Source organism: Bison bison, unplaced genomic scaffold (assembly GCF_000754665.1).
Source record: "Bison bison bison isolate TAMUID 2011002044 unplaced genomic scaffold, Bison_UMD1.0 scf7180017864215, whole genome shotgun sequence".
In the NCBI taxonomy this organism is placed as follows: Eukaryota; Metazoa; Chordata; class Mammalia; order Artiodactyla; family Bovidae; genus Bison; species Bison bison.
In genome coordinates this window covers 3,136,852-3,148,638 of record NW_011494787.1, presented here as the reverse complement: position 1 = coordinate 3,148,638, position 11,787 = coordinate 3,136,852, and the positions used below count along the sequence as shown (strand labels likewise).

Genomic DNA, 11,787 nt, shown 5'->3' with positions numbered 1-11,787 from the left:
ACTCTCAAGAGTCTCCTCCAACACCACAGTTCAAAAGCATCAATTCTTTGGCACTCAGCTTTCTTTATAGTCCAATTCTCACATCCATACATGACTACTGGAAAAACCATAGCTTTGACTAGATGGACCTTTGTTGGCAGAGTAATATCTCTGCTTTCTAATATGCTGTTTATGTTTTTCATGATTTTTCTTCCAAGGAGCAAGCATCTTTTAATTTAATGGCTGCAGTCACGAAATCATCTGCAGTGATTTTGGAGCCCCCAAAAATAAAGTCAGCCACTGTTTCCACTGTTTCCCCATCTATTTCCCGTGAAGTGATGGGACCAGATGCCATGATCTTAGTTTTCTGAATGTTGAGTTTTAGCCAACTTTTTCCACTCTCCTCTTTCACTTTCATTAAGAAGCTCTTTAGTTCTTCTTCGCTTTCTGCCATAAGTTGTGGTGTCATCTGCATATCTGAGGTTATTGATATTTCTCCCGGAAATCTTGATTCCAGCTTATGCTTCATCCAGCCCAGTGTTTTTAATGATGTACTCTGCATATAAGTTAAATAAGCCGGGTGACAATATATAGCCTTGACGTACTCCTTTTCCTATTTGGAACCAGTCTGTTGTTCCATGTCCAGTTCTAACTGTTGCTTCTCGACCTGCGTACAGACTTCTCAGGAGGCAAGTCAGGTGGTCTGGTATTCCCATCTCTTTCAGAATTTTCCACAGTTTGTTGTGATCCACACAGTCAAAGGCCTTGGCGTAGTCAATAAAGCAGCAGTATGTAAAAGCAAGGAACTCTCTTGGTTTTTCAATGATCCAGTGGATGTTGGCAATTGGATCTCTGGTTCCTCTGCCTTTTCTAAATCCAGCTTGAACATCTGGTAGTTCACAGTTCATGTATGCCATGAATGAGTTTGAAGTTCAAGAGTGAAGTTAAGGCTGGAGTTTAGAATTTTTTAGTCCTTAACCTGTGGGAACTAATGGATTCATACAGCACTTTTAAGACAATTCATTAGCACAAACATTCTTTCCAAGGGCAGCTTGGAGACAACAGCAAATTGCTTCATAGACCTTGTTTCAGGAAGTGAAGTGAAGTCGCTCAGTCGTGCCCAACTCTTTGCAACACCATGGATAGTAGCCTGCACCAAGCTCCTCCATCCATGGGACTTTCAAGGCAAGAAGTACTGGAGTGGGTTGCCATTTCCTTCTCCAGGGAATCTTTGTTTCGGGGGAAGTTCTTTATTCTCTCCTTTGAAGTATATTAGAACTTCAGATGGGGAATTCTCTGGTGGTCTAGACACAGTGGTTAAGACTCAGTGCTTTCACTGCTGTGGGCCCATGTTTAATCCCTAGTCTGGGAGCTAATATCTCACAAGCTAGAAAAAGAAAAAGAAACCTTCAGAGAGTTGAGGGATAAGGGAGGACTTATTGGGGGAACTTAACAGTCTACTTTAATAGCCTTGTTGTTAAGTGTGTTGTTCAGTCACTAAGTCGTGTCTGACTCTTTTGTGACCCCTTGTACTGTAGCCCATCAGGCTCCTCTGTCCATGGATTTCCCAGGCAAGATTACTGGAATGAACTGCCATTTCCTTCTTCAAGGGATCTTCTCGACCCAGGGATCGAACCCACGTCTCTTGCATTAGCAGGCAGATTTTTTTTTTTTTTTAACCACTGAGCCACCTGGGAAGCCCAAATAGCCTTAATATAATACATTTTAGCCAACTTCAAGCACCAAGGTCACCTTCCACCAGCTGCATGCTCCTCAATTCCTGAGGTCTATAGCATGTATTTTTATAGAGAGTGTAGGAGATCTGTCTCTTCTGTCATGAATCTCTAGCCTCCTACACTTTATTCTTCACATTTTCATGTAATCTGGGACATAAGCCATGTGGGTCTCAGATATAAAATTAAAAATGGACCTCTCTGCCTTCCCCTACTTCTTCCAAGTACACAGCACCCTCCATCTTTCCTCTTCTCTCATTTGCCAGTTCAGTGACTTGTTCTGGCTCATGAGCTTTTTAACTGGCATACTATGAATTTATATCTCAGCAAACTTACAAATTACTGCATGTAATGGGTTTTTGGGACCATTTATGAATAATTGAAACCACAAATGTTAAATTCTTGAATGCCAAGGGCCTACTGAATATCAATATTTCATGGAGTTCCATAATGAACATTATGAATTCCAGCTTTTATGCCTCTTAAAATATTTGAGAACCCCTGATCCATATAGTATTGATATCTGTGACTTTATTACTCCTTTCTCTTTTGGAATAAATTAACATGTTAAACATATTCCTTGTAAAGATATTTAAAAAATAAATCCTTCTTTACATTTCATGAAAGTAGAGCGAGTTGAAATATGATGGCTTTATACTTTATATCTTTTCTTGTATTACTTGGTTTGCTTTTCATTTTTTTAAATGGTAATATAGTAGATGCTTGTTGTCAAAAATGCATTCAGATGCATGTTAAAGTAAAATGAAAATTTTGATTCACCTTTTCCTTCCATCTCATTGCATACTAATACATTGGTTTACGCCCTTCTAAATTTTCATTTGGACTTACATAGGTAAGTACTCAAATAGATATGTAGGGAATTTTTTTTTTTTACAACCTAGATGGAATCATTGTGTGTGTGTATGTGTATTTGTATATAATGTATATATATTTTAATTTTAAAAATCCTTAGAGATATATATATAGAGAGATCTACCTCATTCTTTTCAATCTCTGCCCAGTGTTTCATGGTAAGAAAGTATTCTCCTTTATTTAACCCTTTCCTACCTGTGTCCTTTTTTCCCCTATAATAAATATGACAGGAGTGGGATATTTTTCCCTGTTGTCCCCATACTGTTGCTGAGGCCCAACACCCAGCGCAGAAGTACTAATTGTAAGCATCTCATATTTGAAAGGAGCCCCCAGCAGTGAGGGCTAGGCTTTTTCCTATGGGAACTTTTGAAAGGGACGAGAAATTCACTGTCCCTTCCCCCAGGCTTTATACTTAGAGAACTGAGACAAAAAAAGGTTGTAAGATTTGGGAGAGTGCTGTGTTTGGTGGAAGAAGTTATTTTGTCCCTTTCTAAAATTAAGAGAAGAGATGTGCTCTGAGAGCGTTTATTGTGGAGTTCTGAGATGCCAACAGGAACAAGAGACTGAAATTTTACTGGCCCTGCTTAGCCAATAAAGATTTGCTCACTTATCCCAGTACTACCTGAACAGAGAAAAAGAAAATTGGTGAGAGTTGAGCCAGTAGAGGACTGCAGATAAGGAGGTGGGTCAGAATTGCTCTGTTTCCACCCCACAGTAGGTCCTGATTAGTTGGGGTCCTATAGTAAAGGGAGATGAGATTGGGGTGTACTTGAGCAGCTTGCTGGGAAAGAGTATATATGTTGGCAGGATGTGGTACAAATGCCATCAACTGAGGGCCAACTCCACCTGGTTATCTATTGCTATACAAGAACCATGATTTGATCTAGGTTCTTTTTGCAAGGTCTTTAGTCAGTTTGGATAACATTTGAAAGTTGGCCTACTGTGTTTCTTAAAAATGAAAAAACTATGGAAACACCTAAGGAATTAGTCTAAAAAAGTCATGTTGATAATATCTTCAAGAAATTTGAGCTGTTGGATATCAAAAACATTAAAACCAGCTTTTTCCAGAAGGCAGCCAGCATACATGAGTTCTTGTTATACGTGGGGGTGAACATTCGTGTGTATCTAATATGTTTTCATCACATCCTTACCCTGAGGACTGGAGTTTATCTGAGCAATGTCTGCACTGCACAGGAAGTATAAGTAATTAAGAGGTCATTTTTAATAGGATAAGACTAGGCTTACTCTTTGTACTTGTGGTAAGTACATATTAAAAAGGTTCTGTAATGCTAATGAGAATACTTACTTGATTCAAAATACCTTTAATTCGTTAAACTGAAACTGTTATTCATACCACTTCAAAGGAATCTTATTTTCGAAGTTAATCATAAGATAGCTTTCATGTGAATTTTTCTGTGAAGGAGGATCAATTTCATCATTCAGCTGAAGGGGGAAAAATCTTGATTTAGAGGGTAGAAATAAAGTATTACAGTAACTTATAAGAAATTATAAGAACAGTGCAGAAGAGTGTGGCACATTGTTGAACAGGAAATTTAAGAGCCAAGTAGGTTTTGAGGGGAAGACTATATTCAAATGAGCAAATGTTGGATTTTCTCATGTTTCATTTGTATTTTTCTGGTTATTTTTCACTGAATGTTTGACATGATTGTAAAGGTTTGACATAACTGTAAATTCCTTTTCTAATAACAGTAGATTATTTCAAAGTTATTAAACTAGAGATATAGACAATGACATTTTTAATAACTTTAAAATATGGATCTTAAAGTTTTAAAATATACGTATTGCATGAATCTTACAGTTTCATGCATTTATGCTTAAACTTACACATTTCCTTTGAAATATGCTTTTATTTATTATTTATTTCCTGATTTTCTTATAGGAAATGCCACAGTCATTTTCTGCAGCCACGTTACATAACACAGAGATAGATAACACTAAGACTAATCCACAGAGAAGCAAAGTCCCAGTAGAGGCACTTGGTAAGGTTTCTGAACATAAAATCATCACTAAGGGAAGTTCAAATGAAGACAGCATGGCGAGAAGTTGTTCTGAGAGTTATTCCAGTACCCAGAGCAAGTCTTTCTGTGACAAGCCTCAAAAATCTCATCCTGAGCCCAGCTCTAATCCGCCCAGTCCTGAATGTGTGCAGGCGAAGCCAACCGATTCAGTTCCAAGTGGTTCTGAAGAAAACAAGGTACAGAGAACATCCTGCATGTATGGGGCAAACTGCTACAGGTAAAGCAAAATTACAGGTAGCATATAATTCCAGTATTTCATAGCATGTAGCATGTAAATATATGCTATCATGTGTTAAAAGACTAATAAGACCCATTGGCCTAAAGGTTAGGAGCTTTATCGTGTTTCTGCTGGTCTGTACTTTTTCAGTATGTGTTCTTGCAAATCCTTCTAGAGGCTTTTAAAATATAGTGGGGAATTAAATGTTTCATTGTAGATACGCTGACTACTACAAGAAACTGGGGAATACAGACTTGAAAACAGGATCACTCAGACCTAAATACCTGCTTATTAATGTCTTATTTAGGTGTTAGAAAGATAGCTTCATAAGTAGTTTATGTATACAGTATAACTCTCAGAATTCTAAGTTGTGTTTAAGCATCTTATTATACTTATGCCTTTTCTTTTATATTTTTCTAAAAATGTTTTTAAATCACCATGGTGCCTTCTAAAACAACTGAATATATATTTTCTGGATTGATTGGTAACTCTTCTACTTACTTCATTTGATTATATTGTATTATATTTTCTAATTTCATACTTTGTGAATTAGTTTTAGGCTGTATGTTTATACTGTGTTTTCTCTATGTTTCATAGCCCTATTGCAGAAGTTTTTCTTTGCTATTGCAACTTATCAAACTAAATATCTTATAAATACATTCTAGTATAGTTTATCTTCTATGCAATAGCATATGTATATCACATATTCTGTTAATTTCTCATTCATCATATCTCTTTAAAGTGCAGTGCCATTTTAACATTTGAATAACCAATTTTAATGATTATAATTTATGCATTTATTCACAATTTTGTCTTATTTATGATGGCCTTAGTCCCGCATATGGAACATAATTTATAAATAGATTAGGTGGTTTAAATAGGAGAAATTTATTATCTCACAGTTCAGGAGGCTAGAAACCTATGATCAGGGTGTTGGCAGATTGAGTCCTCCTGCAGTCTCTCTCATTGGCTTACAGATGCCACCTTCTCATTGTGTCCTCACATGGCCTTTCTCTGTGAATAAACATCCCTGGAGTCTCTTCCTCATCTTATCAGGACATCAGTCATTTGGGATTAAAGGACCTACCCTTATGAATTTCTTTAATCTGAATTATCTCTTTAAGGCCCTGCCTCCATATATAGTCACACTAGGGGTTAGGGCTTTAATATATAAGTTTGAGGGTGGGGCACACAGTTCAGTCTGTGACAGTGTTCAACTGGTATTTGTCTTTGTTAAACATGATTTAATGTTCTATCAAGATCATAATGAATTCAGTCATACTTGATGATGACACATTAATCAGTCATAGCTTGTGAATATTTTTTTACTTTTTCACTCATTTTGATATACATAATTAATACCCATGAAATATCTGCAACTGAAATCTGGAAGACTGAACACATATTTATAATAAAGGGGAAAAAAAACCCTACATTGAGTTCTTGTTATATATGTATATCATAGCAGTCAGTTAAATGTATCTTTTTTCCAGCCTCAATGCCACTGCTTCAGCTCATGCCATGATTCCTCTGGAGCTAGTAAATAATCTCCCAAGTCTCCACACTTTCCCTCAGGTTCAGATTTCTTCCTCATTCTTGACTGAATGATCTGACTGAGAAAATAAAAACAAAGATAAAAAAGAAGAGAGAAAAAAATCTGACAGTATTACTCTCTTTTACAGAATCCTTCAGTGTCTAAAGGCTGGATTTCTTAGCAGAGTCCAGAAGGCCCTGAACTGCCAGTGATTCTTCAGACGCACCATGCCGTCAGGCTGTTGTTGTGTCCTTTGGATGCGCTGATCCCTTTTCCTCCCTTCTGTCCTGCTGAAAGACTCGTTCAGTTCCTTTTTGCATCCTTTTCTGATATGCCTGTTCTTCCCTACATTGCTCAGCTTCTATCCTACACAACTTTTTTCCTAGTACAGTTTCTAATGTGTGATGTTAGATCTGATATTTAATATCATAGTTTATTAGGTAAAGAATCTGCCTGTGATGCAGGAGACTCCGGTTTGATTCCTGGGTCAGGAAGATCCCCTGGAGAAGGAAATGGCAATCCACTCCAGTATTCTTACCTGGAAAATCCCATGGACAGAGGAACCTGGCTGGCTGCAGTCCATGGGGTCACAAGAGTAGGACACGACTTAGCAACTACACCATCACCACCACCGATTATTTACATGTTCTGTCATAATAGAAAATTATTGCTCAAGAGAAGTCTTATTCAACCCCTTGATGTTATGCTATTAACTCCCAAGTCTGTATCTCCAACAGAGATTTCTGTACTAAATTTTAGATCCAGATAATCACTGTTTATATCACAGACACATCAAGTTCAGCCTTGTCTAAAGCAGTCACATCTTCTTTCAATCCTTTGAGAAACTGAAAACAACAAAACAGCATTTAACTTTGTAGAAACTGTTGTTTCCAAAAAACTTGTTTTGAAAGCTTTTGTTCTTCTGGGGTCATGTAGTTTTTTTGTTTAATAGCATATGGTTCCATTAGTAAACTTATTTTAAAAATTGGACAGAAATTGAAAGATCTGTTATTAGCATGTAAGAAATTAATGCTTTAATTAAAATAGTTTTATCTGAATAAGAACATAAAAATTATGAGTTAATAGTATATAAAATAAGGTTTTTATCTCTAATACATGTGCAGTGTCTCACTGAGGACCAAACCTCCCACTGAGAACAACTAGCAAAGCTGAACACGCATGTTTGAGAACATTAGAGGCAGTCACACTTTAAGGCTTCTTTTTCCCTTGTGACATTTGACAAATTTTTAATGTTTCATGCTGAGGGCTAAGAGAACAGACAGAGCTTTGGGCAGTCTCATGGAGCTTAGGCAACAACAATGGAGTTTAGTATTTGCCAAGCAGGAGAGACCCTGTATGGAAGTTATAGACATTCAGGAAGGAAAAATAGAAGCATAATAAAATTGAATATGACTGTATAAAGCACTAATAACTTTTGTGTTATGTAACATATTTGTGAAATTAAAATATATGAAAATAGTACCTAAGTGGTCAGGGATTAAAACAAGTAAATTTTGGCTATAGTTACATAAGTGGAAGAATACCATATTTGTTATTTCGTGACTGTCTTAACTTTATGTGGGCTTCCCTAATAAATAGCTCAGTTGGTAAAGAATCCACCTGCAATGCAGGAGACCCCAGTCCAATTCCTGGGTTGGGAATATCTGCTGGAGAAGGGATAGGCTACCCACTCCATTATTCTTGGGCTTCCCTTGTGGCTCAGCTGGTAAAGAATCCACCTGCAATGTGGGAGACCTGGGTTTGATCCCTGGGTTAAGAAGATACCCTGGAGAAGGGAAAGGGTACCCACTCCAATGTTCTGGCCTATAGAATTCCATGGACTGTGTAGTCCATGAGGTCTCAAGAGTCAGACATGACTCTTTATGTAGGTCTTCAGAGTTTATCTATATTGTAACATGAGTCAGAATTTCTCTTCTTTTTAAGGCTGAATCATATTCAATTTTATGTATATACCTTGTTTTGTTTATCCATTCATCTTTCAATGGACATTTGGGGTGCTTCCATTTCTTGGCTATTGTGAATAATGCTGCTGTGAACTTTGGTATGAAAACAACTCTTTGAGATCCTACTTTCATTTATTTTTGGATATAAATAAAGAAGTTAAATTGCTGGATCAATTCTATTTTTAATTTTGCAGGGTACCATCATACTATCTTCCATAGCAGATATACCATTTTATATTTCTACCAACAGTGCACAAAGCATTACAGTTTCTCCACACTTGTTACATTTGCTGCCAGCAATACTCAAAGTGTTACACTTTCTCACCAACACTTGCTATTTTCTGGGTTTTTGGTGGTGATCATTTTAATGGATATTAAGCATGATACATTGTGATTTTGATTTGCATTTCTATAATGATTACTGATTTTGAGCATCTTTTCTTATTGCTCATTTGTGTATTGAATAGAAATTTCTTTGGATTATAGACTTTCCTTTGCTCATTTGTTATTCAAGGTTTTTTTTTTGGTCATTGAGTGGTACAAATTTTGTATATATTCTAATTATTGACCACTCATTAGGTACATGACTTGTAAATATTTTCTCCCATTCTGTAGGTTGCCTGTTGATTTTATTAATTGCATCCTTAGATGCAAAGAAAATTTAAATTCTGATGTAGTCCAGTTTGCCTAGTTTTACATTTCTTGCCTTTGCATTTGGCAGGAAATCTTTGACAAATCCAATGTCTTGAAGCTTTCTCCCATTTTCTTCTAAAAGTTTTATATAGGTCATATTTTTATGTCTTGGATACATTTTAAGTTGCTTTTGTATATAGCGTGAGCAAAGGGTCCAACTTCATTCTTTTGCATGTGAATATCCTGTTTTCCCAGCACCATTTGTCTTTTTAAAAAGAGTATTCTTTCCTTTTAGAATGGTCTTGGCATCTTCATTGAATGGACAAAAAAATCATACAGTGGACCATTGCACAGTAATAAACGTATACTGTTGTTATATGAAACAGTATGGAGTAATAATATAAACATAAAAAGTCATTCTCAAAGAAGTACATACTATATATTTCCATTTTAATTCAAGTACAGATGAAACTAATATACTTTTTTTTTTGGAACTAAGATGTTTTATTTCTTTGTAAAAACAATATATCAAGAGTAGTTTGAACAGTACTTGTCCCATTCTCTTCACATAACTTAATATATGAAACAAAGATCATCTCTATGCCTGAGCTAATTGGGGTGTCCCAGATGGCTCATTGTAAAGAATCTGCCTGCCAAGTAGGAGACTCGGGTTTGATTCCTGGGTTGGGAAGAGCCCCTGGAGGAGGAAATGGCAACCCACTCCTGCATTCTTGTCCATGGAAACCCCATGGACAGAAGAGCCTGGTGTGCTACAAATTAAAAAAAAATTGTTATACACCTTTTGAAGTTTTCCTTAGCTTCCAGTATTTTATCTTTCATAGTGAAATATCTCTGATAATTTCTTTAATGTGAAGATTTTTGCTGGTGTTTCTTCCCCTGAGACATCTTCATTCTTTTGTCCCAACCACTTTTCCAACTTATGTTGATAAATTAGCTTCACTAAATTCTGTGCTGTGCTGTATTTAGTCGCTTCAGTCATGTCCGACTCTTTGTGACCCCATAGACTGCAGCCTGCCTGGCTCCGCTGTCCATGGGATTCTCCCGGCAAGAATACTTGAGTGGGTTGCCATACCCTCCTCCAGGGAATATTCCCAACCCAGGGATCAAACCCGTGTCTCCCACATTGCAGGCAGATTCTTAACTAATATACTGTTTTATAACATTGCTTCTCAAAGTATGGTCCAGAGGCCCTTTCAGGGCCTGGTCCCCAAGATGCTTTTAGGAAAACTGTTGGGCCAAACCATTTTCATAATAACCATTGTGCATATATGCATAACCATTGTTCATATATGCCTTTCTACTCTGATTTTCTCACTCACAAGTGTACAGTAGAATTTCCCAGAGGCTTATGGCTTATGATTTGTGTTAATGATTGAATGCAGAAGCAGATAGGAGAATCCAAATGCCCTCCGTTAAGCCAGATATTAAAGAAATTTCTGAAGTATAAAACAGTGTCTCCATCAATTTTTTTTTTTGGAAGATAGGTATTTATGTTAAGATTTGCTTTTTATGATAATGTGTAAAGGGTTTACTGCTATTTTAAAGTGAATATATTTTTTAAAATTTCTCATTTTTAGTTTCTAATAGATTAAATGTTCTCAGTCACTCAATCATGTCCTACTCTTTGCAGCCCCATGGACTGTAGCCCATCAGGCTCCTGTGTCCCTGGGATTTTCCAGGCAAGAATACAGGAGTGGGTTGCCAATGCCTTCTCGAGGGGATCTTCCTGACCCAGGGATTGAACATGGGGCTCCTGCATTGCAGGTGGATTCTTGCATCTGAGCCACCAGGAAAACCCTTAAAAGCTATATGTGCTTATAATACTTTTATCCTACATATATATTAGTCAACATAGTCTGTTATATATATCCTATTTAAAGTAATGTTTGCAATCATGGTTTTTTCCATGTCACCAGAAATTAATTTTGCTATTATTAGGGTTCTGCACTGACTAGTTATCATGAGCTTTATTTTTAACAATGTAATGTTAGTTGTTCATGCTCTGGAATAATCTGATGTGTATTATTTGATTTTCTGCTATATGCTATTATGTTTTCTAGTTTATCTAGAAATCTAGTATACCCTATTAATTATTTTTTCTGACAGTATGTTTGTCACTCTCATAGGAAAAATCCTGTCCATTTTCAACACTTCAGTCACCCTGGTGATAGTGATTATGGAGGTGTAAACATCACGTGTCAAGATGAAGCTGATGACCGGCCTGAATGTCCCTATGGAGCATCTTGTTATAGGTTTGTAAACCTGAAATGTTTGATTACATTGCTTTTCTGTTTAATCTCTGTTAACTTACTCAGGAGAAACTACAGGTAAGCTTCTCATCTCAAGCCTTTAACTTTTAGTTTTTAAGCTTCCATAGGTATTAGGTTTTTATTTTATTACTAGGTAGAATTATATTATTTCCTTTAGAGAATTCTAAATTTTTGAAATTATTAACATTAGAAATGCCTGAAAATTTTCCTGACTTTCTAACACTGCAAATCAGATAATTTAAAAACTGTCAATGCTACCCCATTATACATTCTATCCAGACTCCTTCAGTTCAGTCGCTCAGTCATATCCGACTCTTTGCAACCCCATGAACCGCAGCACACCAGTCCTCCCTGTCCATCACCAATTCCCAGAGTCCACCCAAACCAATGTCCATTGAATCAGTGATGCCATCTAACCATCTCATCCTCTGTTGTCCCCTTCTCCTGCCCCCAATCTTTCCCAGCATCAAGGTCTTTTCAAATGAGTCAGTTCTTCACATCAGGTGGCCAAAGTATTAGTTTCA

General features: G+C 36.7%; 1 protein-coding gene across 1 annotated transcript in view; it reads left to right on the top strand.

The window, feature by feature from the left end:
- Positions 1-11,787, top strand: part of APLF (aprataxin and PNKP like factor) — a 93,441-nt gene that overhangs the window by 53,325 nt on the left and 28,329 nt on the right. The window contains exons 7-8 of the mRNA XM_010845324.1: positions 4,486-4,841; positions 11,120-11,245. Of these exons, the coding sequence (XP_010843626.1) occupies positions 4,486-4,841; positions 11,120-11,245 (482 nt within the window). The remainder of the gene's footprint in view (positions 1-4,485; positions 4,842-11,119; positions 11,246-11,787) is intronic.